Below are 27,543 nucleotides of genomic sequence, written 5' to 3'. Positions count from 1 at the left end.
TCTTTATTATTGTATTAACTAATAAGATCTAGTATTGGGAGTAATTAATTTCAAAGTTGTGATGAATATAAATGCAACATATTTGCAACAGTTGTAATGTGATAAGAAGATAGCTGTGGACTTCCCTGGTGGTGCAGTGGTTAAGAATCCGCCTGCCAATGCAGGGGACACGGGTTCGAGCCCTGGTCCGGGAAGATCCCACATACCGCGGAGCAACTAAGCCCAGGCGCCACAACTACTGAGCCTGCGCTCTAGAGCCTGCGAGTCACAACTACTGAGCCTGCGTGCCATAACTCCTGAAGCCCGCGTGCCTAGAGCCTGTGCTCTGCAACAAGAGAAGCCACCACAATGAGAAGCCTGCGCACCACAGTGAAGAGTAACCCCCGCTCAACACAACTAGAGAAAGCCCGCGTGCAGCAACGAAGACCCAATGCAGCCAAAAATTAAAAAAAAAAAAAAATAGCTGTGATTTCTATTGGTGACGAAGTCACTGCTAATACTGTAATTTATTGCCTACATTAATAATTGAGGGTAATTGGTAAATTGCAGTTAGAAGTTAGTGAAAAATAAAAGTGTAACTTTTGAGGGAAGAGATATGGGAACATATGTATATGCATAACTGATTCACTTTGTTATAAAGCAGAAACTAACACACCATTGTAAAGCAATTATACTTCAATAAAGATGTTTAAAAAAAAAAAAAAGTGTAACTTTTCCCCCCATCCATCTTCATAGATTCCTGTTCATTCTATTGGGGTTTAGAATCTCTAGAGTGCGCATTCTTTTTCTTTTTAAATAGAGAAGTAGCCTAATTTATTTTAATTTAAAAAAAATTTTTTTTGGCCGCTTGGCTTGCAGAATCTTAGTTCCTTGACCAGGGATTGAACCCGGGCCCTTGGCAGTGAAAGCTCAGAGTCCTAACCACTGGACTGCCAGGGAATTCCCTAGGGTATGCATTCTTGATTAGAATCCTTTGTATGTTAACCCTGGAGTGTGTATTTGTGATTAGGATACCAAAAGTTAAGAAATTAGCCCCACATGTGGATTAAAACTTAGCACTTGCCTTTATGGCTATTTTTCTTTTCTTTTCTTTTCTTTTTTTCCCAAATAATTTAGTAGGGTTGATGAGACTGTACAGATAACAAATGGAGTGTGTGAAAAGTTCCATAGGAGAGAGCTATGAAGTGCTATGGCATTATGCAGAAGTGTTTTCAAATAGAGACAAAAGAGTCTTGTCTAAAACAAAGACGGTATGATAAGAGGATCTAGATAGACATGAATGCAGTGATATAGTGTTAGAAAAAAGTGGGGAGAAGGATTGAAAGTTTCAATTACTATAATTCTTTAAGGTTGAAAAAGACATCACAGAAAAATATGATTAGGGCTTTGTTCTGTCTGGCTCAGAAATAAAGATATTTCAGATATAGAGAATAGCATGACGGTAGGAGTAGAGGGTGGGAAAGCATGGAAGGTTCTTCCGCATGTGAGTGACATAATTGTCCAGTCACGGTTATAAGCAGTGTGTACATGTTATTTAATCCTCACAGCAGTCTTATTATTATTTGCACTTTTTGCAGATGGAGGAACAGGCATGGCAAGATTAAGTGTCTTGCTCAGAGTCAAAACTAGGCCTGTCTGGCTCCGCTGTACTCAAAATGACTCCATACAAGATTACACTGGTGACAGTGCGGAGGGTAGATTAGGCGGGAGCACGAGTGGAGATAGGAAAACCAGGTCAGAGACTGTTAACATGATACTGGCAAGAGATGGTAAAGGTGGCCTGAACGCTGTGTGTTAAAGAACTGATGAAAAGAATTTTCCAGCTTGGAAATCTGCACATTTATGTTCTCAAGTCAGACAACACCCACAAAATAGGAAATGAAAGTGCAGTGTTTCTGAGTAGAGATTTTTTACCAGCCAGTTTATGTACATGGCTGGATGAATGCCTGCATTACAAGTATCTCTCCTGAGTGTAGAATATTCATTATGGGCAGGATTTTATTGTAATCACCAGGTAGTGTTTATGTGAGAACCCCGCGTAGCCACTTGTCCAGATAGGATCACCAGTGGAATGATTTGCAAATGTTACGTTGTGTGGTGACTAAGCTTACAGGTGTAAAAGGTACTTACACCTTGTCAGAGCAAAGGAAGCATTCAGAATCTGGCTCATTTCCTAGCAGTCAGTTCGAGAAAACTCAGAGAAGTGGGAGGGAAAGCTTTAGGTCAAGGGCAGACTGACAGTACGTTCAGGGTCTGGAGTAGGACTGATTCATCTTTGAGGTGAAATACAGCAAACATCCCACTCAGTCCTGACTTTCCTAGGCCCAGGAAAAGAGGTTTCTGGCAGTGTAGTGAGTTCTCCAATAAACGGATTCAAGAGAGCTTCAAAAGTGTGAACTTCACATGACTGCCTGATAGATAAATAACCGGGGTGCATAGTTCTCTACCTAATAGATGATCAGAGCTAAATGGGAGTTTATAAAACATACCTAATCCACGTTCTGCATTTACAGAGAAGCTAAGTCGATTGGTTCCTGGTCACAAAGCTTTCTGTTGACTGAGTCCAGATTCAGCTGGTGGCCTCATCGATTTGACAGACGTGTCTTAGGAACCTGTGGGCAGGCTTCCGTCACCCACACAATCCTTCTAGCCCTTTCTTCACTTTCACAGGCCCCAGAGAGATGCCTCTTTATCTCAAACTCCCTGATATTTCTGGTCAGAAGTATCGTTGATTTTTTTAAAAAATATCTTTATTGGAGTATAATTGCCTTACAATGTTGTGTTAGTTTCTGCTGTATAACAAAGTGAATCAGCTATATGTATACATATATCCCCATATCCGCTCCCTCTTGAGCCTCCCTCCCACCCTCCCTATCCCACCCCTCTAGGTGGTCACAAAGCACCGAGCTGATCTCCCTGTGCTATGCGACTGCTTCCGAGTAGCTATCTATTTTACATTTGGTAGTGTATATATGTCAGTGCTACTCTCTCACTTCGTCCCAGCTTCCCCTTCCCCCCACTTGTGCGCTCAAGTCCGTTCTCTACGTCTGCGTCTTTATTCCTGCCCTGCCACTAGGTTTCATCAGTACCATTTTTTTTTAGATTCCATGTGTTAGCATACGGTTGATTTGTTTTTAATCTGCCGTAAAGCAATGAGGATTTTCAGGTCAGTCAAGACCAAATGTTAACATTTTCAACCTCATAGTCACTCAGATATGTTCTCTACATTCCCATTTTTTACTTTCATATTTTCATTTTTCACTTTCATGTTGACAGACTAATGTATGATTTAAACTACGGTTTCTTAATACAAAACTTCTGTTTAATTGTTAGTTGCAGTTATCAAATTGTAGATTTCCAGGCTGGAAAATAGAAACAGTTCTTTTTTATTCTTAATACTCATCCCTAGGATGAGGCATTAATTGCAAGGCAAAGTACTTTCAAACAGCCAAAGCAGGAAAATAGGAATTGTTCTTCTAGGATGCATTGGCTAAATGCACAGATAAAATTTTTATGCCATTTCTTTCAGGTTTTTGATGTACCTTGTTCAATAAGGATTGAGTAAGGTAGCTGAAACCTATTTTAATTAAATCATATCATGAAGTATTTGTTTCAGTTATAGTCAATCCTCATCTCATTTTAAGCTATAAAATATTTAATATTTTCTGCCAACTGTTAACAGAAACATTTTATGTCAATTGCTAGCGTGGTTTACAGTTCTGTATACAGTCAGCCCTTCGTATCCACAGGTTCCACTTCTGTGGATTCAAACAACTGTGGATCAAAGAAAAAAAAATTTCGGAAAGTTCCAAAAAGCAAAACTTGAATTTCCTGTGAGGCAACTATTTACATAGCACTTACATTGTATTTACAACTATTTACATAGCATTTACACTGTATTGGGTTGGCCAAAAAGTGCCTTCGGTTTTTAAGTAAAAATAAAAGACACAGTTTTCATTTTCACCAAGAACTTTATTTTTTATTTTTTAAATTTTATATTAAAAATTAAAAAAAAAGTTTTTCAGTTTTGGCTGCGTTGGGTCTTCATTGCTGCGCGCAGGCTTTCTCTGCGTCAAGCAGGGGGTCCTCTTCGTTGCGACGCACTGGCTTCTCATTGCGGTGGCTTCTCGTTGCAGAGCACGGGCTCTAGGCATGAGGACTGCAGTAGTTGTGGCACGCGGGCGCAGTAGTTGTGGCACGCAGGCTCAGTAGTTGTGGCTCGCAGGCTCTAGAGTGCAGGCTCAGTAGTTGTGACTCACGGGCTTAGTTGCCCCGCAGCATGTGGGATCTTCCCCGACCAGGGATTGAACCCGTGTCCCCTGCATTGGCAGGTGGATTCTTAACCACTGCACCACCAGGGAAGGCCCCACCAAGAACTTTATTGAACAACATATTCACCCTTTTGTTCCACTACCTTCTGCCATTTTTTAGGCAACTTCATAATTCAATCTTCCCAAAACTTTTTATCTTTTTGAACAAAGAACTGTTCCAGGTGCCTTTTACAGTTTTCCAGGGAATTGACATTTTTTCCGTTAAGAGAATTTTGTAAAGACCGAAATAAGTGGAAATCCGAAGGTGCAATGTCTGGTGAATACGGCGGGTGAATCAGAACTTCCCAGCCAAGCTGTAACAGTTTTTGCCTGGTCATCAGAGAAACATGTGGTCTTGTGTTATCCTGATGGAAGATTATGCGTTTTCTGTTGCCTAATTCCGGACGTTTTTCATTGAGTGCTGCTTTCAGTTGGTCTACTTGCGAGCAGTACTTCTTGGCATTAATCGTTTGGTTTTCTGGAAGGAGCTCATAATAGAGGACTCCCTTCCAGTCCCACCATATACACAACATCACCTCCTTTGGATGAAGACTGGCCTTTGGTGTGGTGGGTGGTGGTTCATTTCACTTGCCCCAGGATCTCTTCCATTCCACATTGTTGTACAGTATCCACTTTTCATCGCCCGTCACAGTTTGTTTTAAAAACGGAACATTTTCATTAGGTTTAAGTAGAGATAGAGAATCGCATGTGGAAATAAGGTCAAGAAGGTTTTCTTCGCTTAACTTATGTGGAGCCCAAACATCAAAGCAATTAACATAACTAAGCTGGTGCAAATGATTTTCAGCGCTTGATTTGGATATTTTGAGTATGTCGGCTGTCTCCTGCATGGTATAACGTTGATTGTTCTCAATTAATGTCTCGAATAGATCGCTATCAACTTCAACTGCCCAACTGTGAAGCATCGTTCAGCGCGAAATCTCCAGCATGAAACTTCACAGACCACTTTTGACACGTTCGATCAGTCACAGCACCTCCTCCATACACTGCACAAATCTTTTTTTGCGTTTCAGTTGCGTTTTTACCTTTCTTGAAATAATAAAGCATAACATGCTGAAAATGTTGCTTTTTTTTTCCTTCCATCTTCAGTATTAAAATGGCTACACAGATATTCACCAATTTGGATAAGTTTTTTTTAAATCATGCTGATATGACAACTGTCACAATACAATCTAACAAAATTGTTTCGAATGAAGTTAAAGACAATTAAGTGCTACTAGAGCCATCTTACAGAAAAAACCAAACAAACCTTTTGGCCAACCCAATATTAAGGTATCATAAGTAATCTAGAGATGATTTAAAGTATATGTGCAAGTACTATACCATTTTATATAAGGGACTTGAGCATCCTCAGATTTTGGTATCTGGGGGGGATCCTGGAACCCCACATGTACTGAAGGATGCCTGTACTCTTCTGTTTCTCTAAATACATGGGAAAAGTCTAATCTTGATGTTTAAAAAGGTAAATGGACTTTTTTCTCATTCTTATTTAATTATTTAAAAAAACTCAAAATACCAATTTTATATACTTGTTAACCCAAGGAATACCATATCTTTACCATACTCCTTGTTTTGTAAATAGCTTCTAGTTTTAGTTTCACATTAAATTTTATTATTACAAGTCAGTTAATAAGAAACAACATATTGATCCATCTTGTCTTTTATCCATTTTAAATTACTAGATGTATATAATTTTAATCCTTGCTTAATACTTTTAGTAATCTATCTTACAAAATGTATTCTAAAAAATAGACCTCCTTGAAATGAGTGTTAAAACTTTTATTTGAATTTAAAAATGAGGTCAGGTTATTTTGTACAGAAAATGTGTTCGATTTACCTGATTATTTTGATAATAAGATAATAAAGATTTGATAAGATATGTAAGACAGTGATTTGATAATAAAGCTACATTCTAGTTAGTTTATAGGGCAGACTTTTCCATAAATTGAATCAGCTAAATATGCAGCTTCAGTGTTTTGATGAAAATGTATCTAAAGCACATCATAAGATGAAATAATTTTATCAGATAGTATTTTTGTCAAAGGTATAATGAAGTTAAAAAGATTTTATTTTCTCAACCCTTTCTGAGTTTTAGAGGTTAAGCAAAGTTCCAGTAAGTGAAACAATAGCAGGTGTGATTAACTTGATAAGTTATGATGAAGTCTTTGGCATCTAACCAAGAAACTGAAAAAATGAGCAGGCACTCTATGACCTGGGTCACAACTCCTTTTGCAAGTCAGGTAGTTTTCAGTTTTTGCTTTCACGAGACCTAACTGATTCATTAACTTATAGATCCTTAAATATAATATTTGATGTTAAGTTATTATGTGATTTGTTTTTTTTTTGGCATGTACCATGGCAGGAGTGCAAAGATTTGAGTGATGTTACTATAACAAACCTCCTTCCAGTCCAATCCTCTTACATATTTGAGCAAGGTTTTCAGTGCTTTACTTCTGTACAAAAGAAAATAGGAATAGAATTAACACTCAGTGCCGACTCATTTTAGTAGTAAGATACAGTCATCCCATGGACTCGTTTCATTATAAGATGCTTTTCCATTGCAATTTTTACTTGCTGTGTTTATCAAAACTTGTAATATATTTGTTTTGTTCTGATCAATCATGTGCTGCTAATAATTGATAGCTCAATGCAGAAGAAGAGTAACCAGAGAAATTTAAAATTTTAACTTGTATGGATATTTTTGCAGAAAAGAATGATAGAGTGGTTAACAAAAGACTTTACATTGGGATAAAATACTTTGCGGAAAGTGGAATGGAATTTAGAGGCCGAGTGTTTTTTTTTGTTTCTTGTTTTTTAAATTTCTTTGCCTTCAAATTCTCAAGTCAGTTTAGATGCTGGGCAGATGACCTCACATCACTGGGTGAGTTCATGGGAAAGAAGTAAAGGTATGAAATTACTGACTACCGAAGGAGCGTTTTTTCATTAAAACAAAAATAGTGGATTGTATCAGCAATAAAATATCAGTATCTAAATTTACAAAAATGTATGGTACTTGGATTCCAATGAATATATTTAAGGAATTCTATTTTAAAATATAATATTTCAGGAATTATATTCTTTACAGCTATTTAAACTCATGTTTGAAAAATTTTATATGACAACTTAAAAATGTATGAGGCGGTTTTGGGGGGGTACATGATCAAAAAAATCTTGAAGATTACTCCAGCTATGTGCATACCTAGATTTATTAATCTTAGGCATATATTCATTGACTCCCTGATGAAGATTTTAGCTTAGATGTACAAGCTTTTTACCTCTTCTACTGCTTGCTTTTTGTATTTTTGTAATTTCTTCTGTGGTCATTTCTGTGGTATTTTTACAGAACATATTGAAACCTGCATTTCTTATTAAATCAGCTTTAAACATTGTCTCTTCACTCCTTCTTTACCAATATGAGACCATGCCCTTCCCCCTTTCTATGCCCTTTTGTAACCCACTTGCTTTATTCATAAGTTGACATTATTTTATATGTGTTATGTATCCATCCATCCATCCATCTATCTATCCATCCATCCAGTTATCTGTCTATCCCTCTGTGTCAGTGCTAGACCGAATGGCGTGTTAGGTTTGCTTGTCCTTTTCTGGGTTCATCATCACAACCCATAGGCTATTTGATGGCATGTATTCTAGCATAAAGTTTAAATAAATTTCTCTTCTCAAATTCCATCAATTACATCAGATTGTACCACATTTTAGACCATGACTCACTTGAATAGTTTTTTATTTTTCCTGCAATTTTGTTTACTTTTTAATTGTCTTTAGCATATTCTTAAATTTTTCTCTTTCAAATTCTTAGGATACCATTCTGTTAATTTTCTCCGAAGATCTCTGTCTCAGAGCCTTCTGTCTTGTGGTTGCTCTCTAGACCTGCTCCTATATAACTATTATCTGAAATTCAGGGAGGAAGAATTAACGTTTTCTGGCTCTTTTACATTTTTAGATCATGGTTTCTTAAGGAAACTGGTAGTTTAGAGTCTAACGTGTAACAATACAGGAAGGACAAGATGTTGACAGAGAATATACATAGGAAAAGTGGTATCTGGAGATCTGAGGAGAGGCTTAGAAGGAGAGATTTTAAACAGGATGTAGTCATGGTTAACCTAACTCCTAGTGTCTCATTTCAGTAAACATTCATCGAATGCCTACAATCTGGCGGGCACAGGGCTGAATTTAGGTGCTGAGATACCCAGATGGAGGAGCTGGGGTGGCGGCGGCCAGCTGCCAGCGCACCTGTAAGCAGTTGATACAATGCAGTGCATGTTATAAGGAAACACATTCAAGGAATTCTGGGAACCTTATGTTTTCATCTTTAATGCTGTAATTCTCTTATGCCTTCCGATAAGCACGATATAACTGTGCTCATAAAGTCCCAAGGCACAAGGGGTGTTTCAGATAGGAAACAGTTTAAGAAGGTCAAGGGGGATTCAGTGGATAGCCATAAAAGAGAGGGAGAGGGGAGCGGTGGTATTTTTTTTGGTAAAAGCCACCAAACTTTACCATTTATTATTAGTGAGTGATAGGTCCAAATAATATAGCAAAGTGTAATGAACCGTCTTGGGGGGATGTGTCTCGACAGCCCTCTGCCCTGGAAAAAAATCATACTATTGTAAATGAATTTTGGTGGAGGTCTTAAACTGGGCACCTTAGTGCTTTATCTCCTCTGGACCAGCCCTTATTCTGGAGTTTTCTCCAGACTAGTTCACCGAAGAGTAGAATAAGACATTTGCATCATCTTGCCTCCGTAGCCAAAGGCTCTCTCTTACTTTTGAGCTTCTCTCTGTTGAGATTTTAGGAAATCCATACACAATACTCCCTTTCCCCCCGCCCACCCCAATTCTGAACTGAAGTAGTCATGGGGATCAGTAAGATAGAGACAGGAAGTACACAAATCAAAGATAAAACACTAACAACTGGTACTTATTATGTGTCAGGCCCTGTTCTAATCTCCATAGCAACCCTATGACATAGGTTTTCTTATTATCTACATTTTACAGATAAGGGAAACTGGAGCACGGAGAGGTTAGGTTAGGTTAAGTTAGTTACCCAAGTCACACAGTAAATGGTGGAGCTGGGATTTAAAATCGGGCCGTTTGATTCCAGAGCCCAGTCTCTTACCACTGTGTTTTCCTGCATCTCATTTCACCTCTGATACTGAGAGAGTTCTTGGAGAAAAGGGCTTTAGGACTGTTGGCCAAGTGGGCCTCCTGATACCTCCCCTGTGCATTACAGACTTGGCCAGGCCAGCAGGCCACTGCAGGCCTCCCCTGTGGTGTGGACGTGCAGAGCCCACGTACCGGTTCCTTCTCCTGAATGCTGCTAACTCGATCGTTCACCCTTCCTCTCCTTAGGAGGACAGAGCGAGTGGCTTAGAGGCCTCAGGAGTGTTCTTTGGAGTTCTTCCACATGGAAACACAGGGATGAGGAGTAAAATATTCTCTCCTTAGCACTCTTGGTTCAGTTAAGACCAGGTCTTTTGGGAAGTTAGCGTAGGTTGGGCAAGAGCTGAAGAAAGGGCAGCCTTCCCCCAAACAAGATTTAACCTAAGCACCTGAGGGTCACATAGCTTCAGCTCTGTGTCACTGTGTGTGTGTGTGTGTGTGTGTGTGTGTGTATATATATTTTTTTTTTTTTAATTTTTTATTTTTGGCTGTGTTGGGTCTTTGTTGCTGCGCGCGAGCTTTTTCTAGTTGTGGCGAGCGGGGGCTACTCTTGTGGTGCGCGGGCTTCTCATTGCACTGGCTTCTCTTGTTGCAGAGCACGGGCTCTAGGTGCGTGGGCTTCAGTAGTTGTGGCACGGGGGCTCAGTAGTTGTGGCTCGTGGGCTCTAGAGCGCAGGCTCAGTAGTTGTGGCGCACGGGCTTAGTTGCCCCGCGGCATGTGGTATCTTCCCGGACCAGGGCTCGAACCCGTGTCCCCTACATTGGCAGGCGGATTCTTAACCACTGCGCCACCAGGGAAGTCCCGCTGTATATATTTATCCACATAGGTTTCCCTCATTTAGAGCCCACTTTCATATGCTGCCTACTTTATTTGAAGGCAAGGAAAAAAACAACAGACAACCCCCGTCCCCGCCCCCCCCACCCAAATCAGGTCATTTTAAATAAGCGTCCTTCCTCAAGTTTCCTGAAACATGCAAAGTTGACTTTAACTTGTTCTCCCACATCACTTGCCATGGAGAGAGGGAGGCAGAATGGCACAGTAGAAAGAGCATAGTTTTAGAATAAGAAACTTAGGTTTGAATCCCAACTTTGCCACTGACCAAATTAATTAACCTCTCTGTGCTATTCTTTCCCTATTACTCTGTAAAATAGAGAGTGTAGGACCTACCAGTAGGGCTTGTTGTGAAGCTTAGAACTAAAGTGTACTAGGTAATTGACACACAGTAACAAAAGATAGCTTCTCTTGTAATAAAGATATGAAAAAATACAGACTTAGACTTGTGGAATGCTTTAAAAATAATTTCAGCAGTTTTATACAAGCAAGTTTCTTAGGCAAGTCTCTTTTACACTACTGGGAAATGGTAATACTGGTTAATATTTGGGTATACTGTTTGGTTATTGCAGGCACACTCATGTATGAAGGTGAGTGTACAAAACTAATTTGCAAGTATACCTCCTGTACGCAGTATTTGTTACCTATGTGTTGTATGCAGATTGTTTTTTAAATTTAAGAGTTCATATCTTCATTTACTTTTTTATTTCCAAGAGTCTAAATTTGCATTCAAAAACTTCCAGTGCTTTTTTCTTTGTCCTTCAAACTAATGCATTAAAAGATTGCTGCTGCTTTCTTCACAACGTTTTAGTTTAGTTGAAGAATACCCTAAGTTCTGAAGCCATACTGCTTCTTAAGGGTTAGTTGGTTGTATCTTGGGACATGAAATAACCAAGGATGTAGGTGCCTTTTTTTTTCTTCTCTAAGCCACTTCCCGCGTCAAGTGTCATCCCCTCCCCCACTCCATGTTGCACAAAACTTGATGTATTTTGCTTGTTTGTTAGGTAGGCTCGACAAGTCTTTTCTACCTGTGTCCCCCTTCCCCACGTACCACTTGGTCTACTTGGGGATTAGAGCATATTTCCTTGAGGTTTGTTTGCCTATTCAGGAAACCAGACTTCATGAAAGAGAGAAAGACAGAAACAGAAGCACGAAAAACTAATACAGAGAATGGTGAGCCACTACACAGAATTTACTTTAGCAGCGTGCTCCTGGGAAGAAAACTCAGTATTGATGATCTCACAAGACCTACATGTTTTCGATTGTGTCCCTTCAGCAGAGTATTGCTTCTGCCTTGGTTTGAATCCTCAATCCAATATTTAATCATCGACTTGAGCAAGTTGCTTAATCTTCTGAGCCTCAGTTTCCTCACTTGTAAAATGAGGATGATAACAGGATCTATCCTTTAGGGTTGTTGTGAGGATTCAAGACAATAATACATGGAATGCATAGTGTGGACCTGGTAAGAGCACAAACATGTATCGAGTCTAGGTTTGAACCCACATCTGCCTAGTTCCCAAGCCACGTTCTTTCCCTACCACATAGGATATTGTGTGGCGTGAAGTAGATTATGTAGGTGGTAGCCTGGTTCCTGAAGTAGCAGAGAGGTTTGATGAGGTTAAGTGACCACCGGGATCACAAAGCTAAAGCAAGGCAGAAGGGAAACTGAATGAAGGGTTTCTAACTGCTAGTGTAGAGTAGTTTTCCCTACAGCATCATGCCATGAAGACAACGTCTTCAATATCTAATGATTTGTTATCTTATCAACTATATTGCAAGCTTCTTGGGGATTTCAGCTGTTAAGTCCATGGTGCCATCTGATTATAGGCCTGGAATAGTTAGAAACTCAAGACGTAATGCAATAAGAATGACTTTGGCATAATGACTCAAGTGTATGTGTTGAATCATCCAGTGTGGACATTGGTAATTAAATAAAATTTACTAAAATAAAATCTAACATACTGAGCTTGGTCCTAAAAAGATTGACCTGAATTTCAAATGGGTAGTTTTGCACATACAGATCATAAAACAAGTAGTAAATGTGAAGTTAAATGTATGCTGACTGTAAGACCCAAAAGTTTTACTCGTAGGTGTCCAAGGGAGATAAAAATGAATGTCTACACAAAAACCATGAAGAAAATCAGAAGTGGTTAAAGAGGTAAAAGCAATGAATGAAGTAATAGTTAGAAATGATACAGAGAAATAAATATGAATGAAAATAAGGAAAAAGTGTGGATTTGATCAGGAGTTTGTCAATCCTTATAATACTTTAAAAATAGGGATAGAAACTAAATGGTGAGAATTTTTCTGTTCTTTAAAATGAAATACAAGCACATCTTAAAAGGCTCTCAGCCTCATTGGTCATTATGGAGATGCAAGTTAAAATCTCAGCGAGATGCCACTTCACATCCACTTGAATGGCTATATATGTAAGGCAGACAGTGCTAAGTGATGGTGAAGGTATCGAGCACCTGTGACTCTCACATGTTAATGGTGGACATGTAACCCGGTACACACATTTAGGAAAACAGTTTGACTGTTTCCTATAAAGGTAGATATACACTAACCCTATGACCCAACAGTTCTTCTCTTAGGTATCTATACTTGCATAGATATATAGAAATAAAAATAAATGTCTACATAAAGACTTGTTCTTGAATGTTCATAGCAGCACTATTCATAATAGCCCCAAACTGGAAACAGTCTAAATGCCTATCAACTACTGAGTGGATAAACAAAGTACTATTCACCCAGAATAAAAAGGAACAGGGAACTGATAACATGCTACAGCACGGATGAACCTCAAAACATGCCTGAGTGAAAGACACCAGATGCAAAAGACCACATATTGTATGATTCCATTTATAGGAAATGTCCACAAAAGAAGATGGACAGAAAGCAGATCAGTGTTTGTTTGGGGCTGGGGTAAGGACCTGGGGTTGAGTGCAGTCAGGCTTGAGGGAACTTTTTGGAGTGACGGAAATGTTCTCAAACTAGATTGCATGGGGGATGGGGGGTGCACAATTCTATACATTTCCTAAAAGTCATTGAATTGTTCACTTAAAATGGATGATTTTATGGTCTATAAATTATTTGTCAATAAAATTGTTAAAACTACATAAACAGATATTTAGAATATATTAGATTATTTATATCTTTAAAACTATTGATTTTTTAAAGACATCAGAATTGGTAACTTTTAAGAAAATGCCAAGGTTTAACTGAACTCTCAGTCCTCTGTGATTTATTTAGTACTCAACTCCTCTTCCAGTCTTCCTTCAGCAGCCAATTGGTGGTCAATTTTTCCTTCAGTTAACCAATTGGCTAGTTAGTTCACACAAAGTATAAAGAAACCGGGGTGACTGTGCAGATGCTTGTAGTTTAAGGAGTCCTTTCTGTCTAATACAGGGATTTCTGGTTTTGCTGTTCCAGGCATATTTGGTTCCTCAAAATATCTATTTCTACTGCTTTTTTCTTAGGCTGTAAAATGTTACCACTTCCTGCTAGTGCCCTCAACTTAATCCTTAATCCTTTTCCTCTTTCCATGTCTTCACTCTTTTCTTCATTCCACAAATGACCAAGGCTTTTGTTAGTTTATTTTACTTTCTCTGTTATTGCTTTGCCTATTAAAATAAACATTTACAAACATGGAAATGATGGAAGTGTGGTTTATTTTGGGTGACATAAAGCCTTTCTTTTGGGAAATGTTATGAGCTAAACAAACACAATCCCTGCTTACAAAAAAAAGAAAGAAGAAGAAGAAAAAGGCTTCTATAATTGTATAGTGAAGAATAGGTGTCTTTTTTCCTTTCAAATTTCAGGTTTTACTTTTAGTAGAAAAATGGTAGAATATTTGGGTCTGTGACATGTAGCAGTTAAATCCAAGTTAGTTTTTGGGAGAAGAGATTAATATTAATAGTGTAATTAAAATTGATTAAAAATACAATTTCAAATTTGATATGGAAGCTTACAGTGAAAATATTCTGTTCATCTTGTGACACTTATTTTTGTAAATTTTCTAAGTAATTTCCAAATATCTTATTTCTAATTGCTTTATTCTCTGACATATTTAGCATTATTTTATTATTTTTTATTTCTTTTTTTTAAAAATAAATTTATTTATTTTTTAATTTATTTATGGCTGCGTTTGGGTCTTTGTTGCTGCGCATGAGCTTTCTCTAGTTGCAGTGAGCGGGGGCTACTCTTCATTGCGGTGCATGGGCTTTTCATTGCGGTGGCTTCTCTTGTTGCGGAGCATGGGCTCTAGGCATACGGGCTTCAGTAGTTGTGGTTCATGGTATCAGTAGTTGTGGCTCACGGGCTCTAGAGCACAGGCTCAGTAGTTGTGGCACACGGGCTTAGTTGCTCCGTGGCATGTGGGATCTTCCCAGACCAGGCATCAAACCGGTGTCCCCTGCATTGGCAGGCAGATTCTTAACCACTGCACCACCGGGGAAGCCCTATTTTTTATTTTTTAAAATATTTATTTATTTATGTAAGTATGTATGTATGTTGCACCGGGTCTCAGTTGCGGCATGTGGACTCTTAGTTGCGGCATGCGGACTCTTAGTTGCGGCATGTGGACTTCTTCTTAGCTGTGGCATGCATGCGGGGTCTAGTTCCCCGACCAGGGATCGAACCCGGGCCCCCTGCATTGGGAGCATGGAGTCTTACCCACTGGACCACCAAGGAAGTCCCAGCATTATTTTAATATTTAATGATCTTTTTAGCACTTCCCTCCAAGGGTGCCGTAGATTATAAAGTTTCTTTTAATGAAGAACAGGAGTGTTGTGATTCATTAGTGATGTTCGCCATAGCTTGAAATGGGGAAGTGATTGTCTGAGTGCCTTGTGTTTGCCCCCAGCAGCTTGAATGTAGGCTTTGGATCAGGCACACACCAGTTTGAGTCTTAATTCCACCTCCACTAGCTGTGTTAATTTCAGAATGCTAAGTAACTCAGGTGTAAGATGAGGATATCTCATAGGGTTATTACTGTGATGAATACAAAGTACTTAATGCAGTGCTTGGTGCTCAGTTATTATTCCATGACAATAACTCTATGCTAAGCTTGTATCTCCAGGATTCCAAGTTAGAGTAGTCCAAATCTGAGTATTTCAATAATCTGTCCTAATCTCTGTGCATGCCTTGAAGTTATTTTAACATGTAATTTTTAAAATGAATGTGTATTACTCTGTTAATGTATCATGTGAAATATATTTTATTAAAAAAACCGCACAAATGAATCATTATTGATTTAATTCTTTGGTCAGATTTAAACTTCCTTGTAGTGAAAGTGGACAGTGAATTAAAACTTACTCTGCTTGTGAGTTTGACAGATGATTCGCAAATGATTGATTGATTGAGTTAATAGTGTATTCTTTGAATGATGCTGTCTCAGTATATGGTAACTTGAAATTATGGAATTTATTAAACATCTTTCTAACATTTTCTGATTGTGAAATATGCCAGTTGCGGTTCAGTGGCTGTATTCTTTGGATGTCCCTCTGTTCTCAACCAATTGTAGTTTGTGTGGGTGGAAGATTTTAATAGGAGAGAATTGTCTTTTGTCTTGATTTAAAGAAGTTTCTCCAAGGATATATATCAGAGGTAGTGACCTGAATGTTCTTACTGTTTTTTAGGCCCCCTTCCCCCCGTCTTCTGGGCCACTCAGCACCACTCATTTCTGACCCTTTCTGGCATTCTGTGGATGCATTTTCTGTCTTCATGTAATATATTTCATTTATAATTATCTCCTAGTTTCATTGAAGATTCAATTTGTATTTGTTTCTTGTTTGCTTTATTGTTTTGGAGATGATTTTAGAGAGCAGAGATGGTGGTAGAAATGTTTTTATTCTATCAGGAATACTGTGATTGAGAATAACATAAATGACTTAATTTAGATTGGATGTTTAAGAAAGATACATGTAGAGAAATAATACCTAAGCTGAGAAACGGCAGATGAGTAGGAGTTAGCCTCAAGATTTCAAGGCAGAAAGAAAATCATGAATGAGAGCCCCGAGACTAGAAAACTGTGTACACTGGGCCAATTAGAAAAGGCCAGTGAGTGAAAGGAAGATGGTCCAAGATGTGGTTGAGATAGAGGGAGGGGCCAGGTCACCTAGAGAGCTTAAACAGCATTAGCTGAATCAGAAAGCCTTGTGTTGGACACTGATAAATGCCAGAAGACACACTCTGTCCTTCAGAAGCTTGTAGTCTAGTTGAGGAGATGACCCATTTATATTAAAAAGTTTATATAATGTGAGAATGATGGGTAATGCATGAGCAGTAGAGAGTTTTGACTTATAAGAATGGGGGAAGGAGAACTCACTTTTGGTTGGGGTTCTCATGGAAGGCTTCTTGAGGGGGATAGAATTTGATCTGAGCTTTCCCACATGAGTAGGGCTTGAACAAACAGAGTTGTTAGAGGGATGGCATCATCTGAGTGTCGGCGTGTGGAATGCAGGAAGGCCAGTAGCTCACTGGAGAGGAGGACTCTTCTAGGGGTGTGATGTGGGAGGCAATGCTCGAACCGTAGCTTGGGTTACCTCTGATGTTCCAGTGGTCTGCACGTGTCCCTGATACAAATATTGAATATAACTTGTTGAATGCTTACTGTTTGCTTTCTCATTGTAAATAAAGAGCTCTACAAGTAATCCAGTGTAACTTCTCATTCCTTCTACAACATCCTCATCAAATGCTTTCCTGTTCTCTCTTCAGATAATTCCACTAATGGCGAGCTGGCTGTTTAACACAGTGCTAACTATTCTTATATTAAAGAGCTATCCCTTTTCTTTTAACTTTCTTTAGTAGATCCTACCAAAGATGGCATCATGTCTTGTTTTAGTCTCCCCTGGTCCAGGCTACATATTTCTAGTTCTTTGATTTATTCTATCAGTGGTATCATTTTTAAACCCCTCTACATCTGGAATGCTATTCTCCAAGATAGTCTACTTTATCAGTGATGCTTTTAAAATTTATTCTTCAGAATTGAATGTAGTATTCTAAATGTTGAGGAAACAGTGACCAGGGCTTTTAGTGATATTTGTACTTCTTAAAGTTAGCTAGATCAGCAAAGATTGATGAACTTCCTTTGTGGGTCTAGTCAGTGTCTAAATTTTTAGTCAGGTCAGCTTTATTCCTTATGTGGAAAAGCACATCGGGGGAGGGGTGGCAAAGAAAAAATAATGATCATCACGCAGATTGTTGTTTGGTTGCTGGTACTGCCAGCTTAAGTCCGAAAAGGAAACAATATCTTTACGTAGTATGGCCGTATTAGAATAAACTCTTTGTGATGTTAACACATCTGTTATAGAACGGGTTGGAGTGGGATCTTGTTAAAACAGATTCCAGATATTTCTAATTGTGAAAGTTTCAGAAACTTAAATCTTTAAAGTTAAAAGAGGTGACGATATTTGGATGTAACATTTGATTTTGGTAGTTGACAGCAGTAATTGATTTATAACTCATAGTTCTGATATAGCTTTGTTTTACACATACACAGTACTTTGTGGTTTATTTTTGGACTCAATATCAATTTTATTTTTGTCATGGTCAGAAGTATTGATAAAAATTCCCAAAGATCATTAACGTATATAAAATAATCACTAAATTTCTTCTTCATATTGTGGCATTCTAAAGATTAGGACTATAATTTGACTTAATTTTATAGTGTAATTTATTATTGAAAAGAGAAGTGAGCACAAGCCCCTAAACCAGGTGAGTAAAAAGGAGGAGGTGACCAGCTTATTCACAGAAACAGTTCTATCCAAAATATGTAATCAGGGAATCCCCTGGTGTCCAGTGGTTAGGGACTCCACGCTTCCACCGCAGGGGGCCCGGTTTCGATCCCTGGTCGGGGAACTAAGATTCTGCAAGCCGCGTGGCACGGCCTAAAATAAAATAAAATAAAACTACAAAATATGTAATCAAATCATTTGTTGTCTCCTGAAACATCATCTTCCTAAAAAGCACATCTACCCATCTTGATCCACTTGGGCTGTTAACATCTCAGTAACTAGACAGTCACAATTTGGGCAACAGTAATTGTTGTGGGCAAGACTCATCAATGGATGCTAAAATTCATGGGTGAAAGTATGATGAGAAAGGGTGCTTACATGGTCTTAAAATATCACTGCCCCCCCCCCAAGAAAGGTACAGAGGGAAAACTAGTAATGTTACAGTGGAGAGACCTGGTAGATACAACTGTGACCAATGACCAGAGTTACCATCATCAGCAGTGAGATTGGGACAACATCATGTACCTTCTGGTATTTTTTTTATTGAAGTATAGTTGATTTACAATATTTCAGGTGTACAGCAAAGTGATTCTTTTCCATTATAGGCTGTTACAAGATACTGAGTATAGTTCTGTGTGCTATACAGTAGGACCTTGTTGTTTATCTATTTTTGTACATAGTAGTATATATCCGTTAATCCCAAATTCCCAATTTATCCCTCCCCTCCCTTCCCTTTTGGTAACCATAGTTTGTTTTCTGTGTCTGTGAGTCTATTTTGTAAATACGTTCATTTGTGTCATTCTTTAAGATTCCACATGTAAGTGATATATGATATTTGTCTTTCTCTCTCTGAGTTCACTTAGTATGATAATCTCTCTGTCCATCCATGTTGCTGCAAATGGCATTATTTCATTCTTTTTTATGGCTGAGTAATATTCCATTGTATATATGTACCATGTCTTCTTTATCCATTCATCTGTCGATGGACATTTAGGTTGCTTCCGTGTCTTGGCTATTTTAAATAGTGCTGCTGTGAACATTGGTGTGCGTGTATCTTTCGAATTAGAGTTTTTGTCTTTTCTGGATGTATGCCCAGGAGTGGGGTTGATGGATCATATGGTAACTCTCATTTTTAGTTTTTTAAGGAACCTCCATACTGTTCTCCATAGTGATGTGCCTTCTGGTATTGATGTACTTAGAACGGCACAACATTGATTCTGTGGTGCCTGTCAAAATGCATAACCTGAGTTTAGTCATGGGGAAGCATTAGACAAACCCAGATTGAGGGACATTTTACAGAATAACTGCCCAGGACTCTCCAGGTGTCAGGGTCATGGGAGACAAACCGTCCCCAGTTGGAGGAGGCGTGACAACTGCAGTGTGTGATCCTGGACCTGAAAAAGGACATCAGGGGGGCAGTTGGGAAGAAATTTGTGTAAGGTTGGCTCTAGATTATTTCATAAATCTTGTGTTGATGGTTCATTTCCTGGTTTTGATAATTGTAACTGTGGTTTTAATAAGATGTTATCATTTGGGGAGGCTGGGGGAAGGGTACACGGGAGTTCTTTGTACTGTTTTTGGAACTTTTTCTAAGTGTGGAAATTCAAAATGAACTTAAGTAACAACAACAACAGAAACTCAGAAATTCAGACTCTCATGCTTCTACTTTATGACATCTCTTTTGATTGGTCAAGGGGCTGGTTTTCTCTGCTTCTTAAATCTCCACTGTGATCTGGATAGCTGAGGTTTCTAAATAAGGGATTTTGGAATAGTAAGGCATTGCCGTATTGGATTGCAACTACAAGTTGAAAGGTTTTGTTTAATTAATTAATTTACTTATTTATTTTTGTACAGAGCTGTAATTACATCTTTGGGTTTCCAATGGCTCTGTAGGTTATTTGAGCATTACCGTTAGAGCCACCAGAATCCCTAGCTGGAAACTTAGCTCTGTAATTAATTTACTGGTTTGTTTCTGTTTTTATTATCATGTTCTACATTCAGGTTAGTCCCATGGATTCTTCTGCTGTGTATCATATATTGTTGAATTTCATATTTGTTGGTTTTCTTTTAGGAAGAGCTGATTTTTGTATAAAAATGTTTTACTTAAAATTAAAATATCATGCTAAACATCTTATTTTTCCTCTCAGAAAAGACAGTCTGGAGTTTTTATAAATATAATGAATAAGTAAACTTACGCTGGCATAAGCACCAAGTGGTGACCTTTTATTGGGTGTAATAATTAGAATGGAGGAAATTAATACATTGGGAAATGTTTCTGTTACCAGGAGCAGTTGTTAATGTATGACTCATAGATTCTTAAGTCTAGGAGAAACTTGACGAGACTGTTTTGACCAGTGTGGGAGAGGAAGAAAACATGGACTTGGGATTCGGAAGACCTACTTTTGCATCCCAGATTCATCACTGATTATTATTGTGTCTTGGACAGGTCATTTAACTCTTGAGCCTTAAGTTTTTCATCTGTAAAACTGGAATGATAATAGCACCTTTCAAAGTTATTGTGAAAGATAAATGAAGTAGCATACAATGTACCTGGCCTAATGTGGGCAGTTCATATATGCTGGCTCTGTTCTTTCCTCCAGCTGGGCTTATAACTGTGCCTTCTGCAACTGATGAGATTCTGCTTTGCTTATAAATACCTACAAAAAGATGATAGCGTATGTTAGTCATCTCTACTGGTATTTCCCAGGTCTTTTTGTTTGGAAGTTTCCCCATATCTCCTATCCCAGAGAAATTACTTTCTTTTATGTGTTAGTCACATTGGCTGTTACTCCAAAATCTGTTAGACAAGTGTCACTCATTTGCTACTTTCCTTGGTGATTTAGTCTTTTTATCTGAAATCAATCATTTGATACAAATAAATATTAAATTTAGAAGAAAATTTTATGAGACAAAGGCACAAGATGTCCAGACATTTGAAGTATTTCCATGTAGTTTCCTTTCAAGTTTCAGGTTTCACTGGCATTTTGATCCTCTGAGAACGGCCAGTTATTCCCATAGTTGTGAGAGTGAACATCATTGTTTTTATGAGTTATACACGGAAGTGTTTAGGGTTGAAGGGGCATGTCTGTAACTTACCTTCAGATGGTCAAGAGAAAATAATATGTGTGTGTGTGTGTATCAATATATAGAAGAGGGGAGAGAAGGGGGGGGGAGAATGACATAGCAGCTGTGGCAATATTAACAATTGGTGAGTTTGGGTGAAGGGAGCTCTGTGTGCTTCTCTTACAGCTTCTAAGTTTAAAACTATCTCAAAATTATACTGGCTTGAGTTATATTCCTGTACCCTGAGGAGATGTAAGCCAGTGGCATTTTCAGAGGGAGGGAGATTGGAGGCACCTGGGTCAGCATAGAGGAATAAGTAGTAAGTGAGTAACTGAATGAGTAGTCACTCACTGGCAAAAAATTAGTTGTTCCTTTAACCTTTTTTTCTTAGAACAGAATTTTTTGGCAGAAGGTCCTATATAGATAGAGAGTAAGCTGCTGCTTTATCAAAGCAGAGAAGGCTGCTTGGAAGTAAAATCAGATGCTAAAAAGTAAAGAATTTTTAAAAAATATTTACCAGTTGTATACAAGGATAAGCAAAAGGTAGAAGGCAGAAATATTAGGACTTTAAAAATCATCCGGTGCTCAGATAATCTTTCTTCTACCTGAGAGATACGTTAGTTTTCTATAATTAGCACTATATCCTACTAGCTGATAGATATTAATTTATCCTTTATTTCAAATTGCTATGTGATTTCAAAGTTAATATTTTGTATTCTTAATAAAGATTTACATGATGTTTATTATTTTACCCTTCAAAAAGCATCTTCTAACTAAAAAAAAAAATTTTAAACCCTTTCTCTTTTCTTTCATGTCATTGACGGCATCTCTTTTGGGAACTCAGAAGCCAGCCAAAGGTAAGAGATTTGGTTTATTATGTGATGCTTGTAAAGGTCTTATGTGCATATTTTTGAAGTACTGGTAATTTTCTTCTCAAAAATAAAAATATTTTCTCTGGCATTTTTATAAAAAAAAAAAGTAATGCAAGCTGTCAGCCTGTTCATAAATCCAAAACCATTTATTGGTGTAAGAGGTTTATAGAAAAGCTCTATTTGTACTTTGACCAATTCTGTCCAGTCTCCTGGCAACTACAACACAGATTCCTTTTGTGCCCTGCTGTTCGCCGTGGATTGGCTCGAAACTGCTCGTTCCATACTGTGGTCAGAACCATAGCAGGCAGACTCATCCATGTTTCTCCTGGGACAGCTGGGGACACATTCTCAGTCCAACAGAAACCTGCCCTGGCCCACAGCTTCCTCAAGGGAATATGCTTTCATCTGAGATTTGAGCCCAGATTCTAAAGAAACTTCTGTGGTGTGGGTCAGTTCCTGTATCTCTTAGGGAATGTAGTTGTGCCAAAGTAGGCACAAGGACTGTATTATTGAATTGATCATTCTCTGGAATTTTCCAGGAAATTTAGATTTTTATCTACATTCTTGGAGTTTGGTTTAAGAGTCCGTGGTTGAACTGTAATTCCATTCTCTACTATTGTTGCTAAAGTATGTATAGACTTGTCTGTTGGGACTCTGAATGATTAAAAAAAAAGCTTAATATGGCACTGACTTCTTTATATATGTAGAACTAATTTCATTAGTTTTATCTTTTCTGTGAAAAGATGCTGCATTATTTTTGTTTTCTTAATTTTTGATGGAGCAGAGGCTGGAGATTAATTCAACTGTATCTTAACGTTTAGAGAAAATGTGTTGACATAAAAAATATGGAAGGGCCAACACCACATTATTAACATGGTGGTTCCCTCTAAGGAGAAAATGCTTGGTGAATGGGAGACCTTTATTCCTTATGTTTTGGTGTTATTTGACTTGTTATAATGAATGTGTGTTTCTTCTCTGTTACTTAAAAAAAGTTTGTTTTTTTTTTTAATTTTAAAGGAAAAATGTTTATTTAGAAAGAAAAGGGCTTGTCTGCTTTAGGAAATCTGTGGCTGGAAGATACCTATAATAATTTACAAAGTTCCTGAAACTTAAAGAGGACCATTCAGTGTTGTTAGTAAACAAGAACTAAGCATTCCTAGTTCCCAACTTTGTACCAGGCTGTGACACCTTCCTGTAACTGGGGAAGAGAGCGAATCCAGCCTGTGGTGAAGGGCCTGGTGGGGAGTAGACAAAGGGCTCAAAGGCTGGGTTCAGCTCCCAGCTCCCCACCTGCTGGTCACCAGCTTCTTGACTTCCTTGTACCCCAGGGCCTCCCGTGTAGTATCAGCCGTTGTTGCGGTTACTTTAATGGTAGCTTCTCTACTGGAATTGAGAATAAGAATTGTGAAGGAACTCCCTGAATTTAAAAAAGAAAGAAAAGAAAAACCCGCAGTCGTAGGGAGAGGAGTGCCATTTAGAGCCTGATCTCTGAGATGTGCACACAGATGGACGGTTCAAGTGTGAGCTAAGCTTACAAGCAAAGAATCAGGGTGGTGTCTACTTAACCTTGGTAAGAGCAGAATCAAATAAAGTGCTAAGAGATGACAGCTGAACGCTAGAACAGAAGAAACTTAATTTGAGCTTCACATCTTATTTAATCTCTCCCTGCTAACTAGTGTAGCTGGAAAAGCAGCCCCCACTGGAGGTTTTGATCTACAGTCCTTTGGGACCACCTTCCATCTTCCTTCTTCTTTTTCTCCCTTCTCTGTTGGAGAATTGCTAACGTAGGGAGCCACCACTATTGACAGACACGTGTTTAGCTCTGGAAAAATGTTGAGGATTAGTAATGTACCACATAGTGCTGAGGCTGGGTGGATGGCTTCTGGGCTCCTGGGTTCCCACCTCCTCCGGGTGTTGTCCGTCACTGGGCTTCTGCCTACCTTTTTGGCCTTGCTTCCCCATCACTGCCCCACCCCAGGGAACAAATGCCTCGTGCCACTGTTTTGCACAAAGATGTGGGTGTTCTGATCCTTCCTTGCTCTAAAGGTGTTTATAGCCAGTTGCCCTTTTGGTTGCCCCCAGGGCCCCTAGCCACTCACTGAGCTGTTTTCCTGCTGCACTCCTGGAACCGCTCTTAGCTTTGCAGCCATCTCCTCCTGCAGCGATTTGGCCTGTGCTCTCCCTGTGGTCCCCACCCCACACTGCACCAGTCTCATTGCAGCTGTTTTTCAGGGATTCTCAATTTCTGGTCCAGGTATAAGCGAGCAATCTTGCTTTCAAAAGCTTGCTCTCCTTTCCCCCCTTCTTTCCCTTTTAGGCTCTTTCCCTCCCGCTCTCCATCATTTTGTGTTAATTTCAAGTAGAAGTGGATATAGACATGCATACTTAATTTACCATCCTAATCTAATTTCCTTTTTAAAAAAATGTAGCTCTTAGACCTCTGGTCCATATGATAGCCTTGTGAGTTCACACAGAAACATTCTTCTGCCAACTCCAAACTCATAGCAGGGACAGATAAGACATTTAAAAACATGAAAATCATGTCATTATATTCAAAAACAACATATGTCACTGCAGGGACCAGCAGCAGGCTGGGGCCGAAGCAGCGTATTTACTGGGCCTTGAGATCAGACGCAGGTTTTTGGAGGATTGGAGGTTCAGCCCTTGCAGACTAGAGGGGACCCTGTGTACGGTTGAGGACCAGAGAAGCTCACCACGTGAAAACTGATTTGGGTGAGGCTCCATCAGGAAAGAAGGCTTAAAAAAAGATTTTTGGGGCTTCCCTGGTGGCGCAATGGTTAAGAACCCGCCTGCCAATGCAGGGGACATGGGTTCGAGCCCTGGGCTGGAAAGATCCCACATGCCGTGGAGCAACTAAGCCCGTGCGCCACAACTACTGAACCTGCGCTCTAGAGCCCGCAAGCCACAAGTACTGAGCCCGAGTGCCACAACTACTGAAGCCCACGCGCCTAGAGCCCATGTTCCGCAACAAGAGAAGCCACGACAGTGAGAAGCCCACGCACCACAATGAAGAGTAGCCCCCACTCGCTGCAACTAGAGAAAGCCCGTGCGCAGCAACGAAGACCCGATGCAGCCAAAAATAAATAAATAAATAAATTTAGGAAAAAAGATTATATATATTTTTAAAAAAAGGTTTCTGGCCACCAACATTGAGCCAATTTCTGTCTAAGTAGGAGGGAGTAGAGACATTGGGCTTTGGAAGGACCCAAATCTGGGCTTCAGTAGCTGGGAGTGGCAGCGTAACTATTCGTGTAAAGGGGGGCCAAAGGGGGAGGAAAAAAACAGGCAATCACATAAACCATAAAATGCAAACTCCCAATTCAGATGTACTTGCAAACTAACATATAAAGCACAAGAGGAAAACTGTCATCAGGAAGTGAGGCAACAAACTCCAAAAGTGGGAGTTTGAAATGCAAACTGAAATGAATTTAAAAACAATTACACTTAAAATCCTTAAAAAGACTAAATTGTAAAACATGAAATCCAAAAAATTAAAAATATAATCGGTGAAAGACTTTTGAAAGTAAAAAAAAAAAAAAGCGTATTTTAGAAAGTAGTAAAATAAAAGATCAAAACAAATCGTTTGTGATATCCCACGAGGTAGCAATATGTATTACTAATATTTCCAATGTATATACTTCCTACTTTTTATGTATGTCGATTTTTTTACAAATATGAGATCATGGTCCAGACTTTCATAGCTTTTACATTAATATATGAATCTTAGTTTTCTATGCTCTTGAAGCTACACAGTATCGACCATGGGCAAGTTACAGTTTATTTAAAGAATCTGCGTTCTCCACATGCTGTAGTAATCATCTTTACATTTTATTTTTTAAAAAAAATCTTTGTTTTCTCTGATGAGAAAAGTAAGGATGTAGAGAATACATAAAAGCATAAAGAAGAAAACAAAGATATCACTAATCTTATCATGCAGTAATAAGCTTTTATATATGTAACTGTGTGTGTGTCTAATAGCCATCATATTATACATATTGCTTTGTAACCTCCTCCCTTTTCACTTAACATTGTGAAAAGTTTTCCATGTGAAATAAAGATCTATATCATCTATAGGGTGCTTACTTGCCTATTGTAAGACTGTACCATAAATAACTAACCTCCATTGTAAGGCAGGAAGTTGTTTTTATTTCAGTGTTATGAACAATGTTATCAGTGTTATGACATTGTTATAACATTATAAGTATGTTACAGTTTTGTTCTTAATACAAACTTTATTATTTTTGTTTTTCAACAGGTATTTGCATATGATCATTGTTTCTGGTCTATGGATGAATCTGTCAGAGAAAAGTATGCAGGTAAGAGTCCAGCATCCTATTAACTACTGATAATATAGAAAGGTGTTTTAGTATTTTTCCTATAAAGTATCATAGTAGTATTTTGTGTAATTTTAGAAACTACATAGAGAACTTCCTCCTAATAGTCTTCCTTCCTAATAGTCTTTGCTATTAGAGTTTTAATGTTGATTGGGAAATGGGAGATTCATGGTGCACTGTTGTTGGTATAAGGTGATAAAGTTAGATTAACAGGGCACACGGTTGAGGTTGTCTTACATGCATCCCTGGGCCTTACACGCGACCATAGCACGGAGTAGCTACGTAGATTCCCTTAGATGTTTGTAATATGGTCTAGAGAGGCAGCTTGGTGTAATGAAAGAACCCTAGCCAAGGAGGAAAGGAAACCTTGAGGTTAATCCAAGCTCCACTCCTGTCTCTGACTTTCAGTAAATCACTTAGGCTTTCAGTGTCCCTTTTCACTCTTTTTTTTTTTTTTAATTTTATTTTTGGCTGAGGTAGGTCTTAGTTGCAGGATCTTTGTTGTGGCATGCAGGATCTTCGTTGTGGCATGTGGGATCTTTCATTGCGGCACGCAGGCTCTTCATTGTGGTGCGTGGGCTTCTCTCTAGTTGTGGTGCCGGGCTCCAGAGCAAGCGGGCTCTTGTGTGTGGCACGTGGGCTTCTCTCTAGGTGAGGCACACGGGCTCAGTAGTTGAGGCATGAGGGCTCAGTTGCTCCGCGGCACGTGGGATCTTAGTTCCCCGACCAGGGATCGAACTCGCGTCCCCTGCATTGGAAGGTGGATTCTTAACCACTGGACCACCAGGGAAGTCCCCCTTTTCCCTCTTTAATGGAGAGGAATATGCCATATTCTCTCTAAATTTGCTCTGAGAGTCTATTCTTTTATTCTCCTCAATGATGACTGTCTCAAGCCCCTTTTCACTACAAGTTTAAGACTACAGCGACAGCCAAATTTAAAAAAAATCTAAAAATAAAAAAGACTACAATGATAACCATATATTTCCTTTATTCCTAACTGCTTATGACACCCGTTTCTAAGCAATCTTTTAAATATTGGGTGTCATATTGTATTGGCCTTTATCATGAAAAACAGTAGTACCACAGCTGTTTCCAAAAGTTAAGGTTAATTTGGGCTGGCTGGCCCCATGATGACTCTAAGGATTGCTTCAGAATCAGAAGTGTGATGAGGATGAAT

At 38.8% G+C, this 27,543-nt stretch overlaps 1 protein-coding gene across 1 annotated transcript in view; it reads left to right on the top strand.

Moving 5' to 3' along the window:
* The window catches only part of KIF13B (kinesin family member 13B), a 188,367-nt gene that overhangs the window by 38,646 nt on the left and 122,178 nt on the right, over window positions 1-27,543 (top strand). Inside the window, exons 3-4 of the mRNA XM_061200752.1 lie at window positions 21,984-21,996; window positions 26,288-26,348. Coding sequence (XP_061056735.1) covers window positions 21,984-21,996; window positions 26,288-26,348 — 74 coding nt within the window. The remainder of the gene's footprint in view (window positions 1-21,983; window positions 21,997-26,287; window positions 26,349-27,543) is intronic.

The sequence above is a fragment of the Eubalaena glacialis genome, chromosome 9, assembly GCF_028564815.1.
Source record: "Eubalaena glacialis isolate mEubGla1 chromosome 9, mEubGla1.1.hap2.+ XY, whole genome shotgun sequence".
Taxonomy (NCBI): Eukaryota; Metazoa; Chordata; class Mammalia; order Artiodactyla; family Balaenidae; genus Eubalaena; species Eubalaena glacialis.
This window is presented reverse-complemented; position numbering and strand designations above follow the sequence as displayed.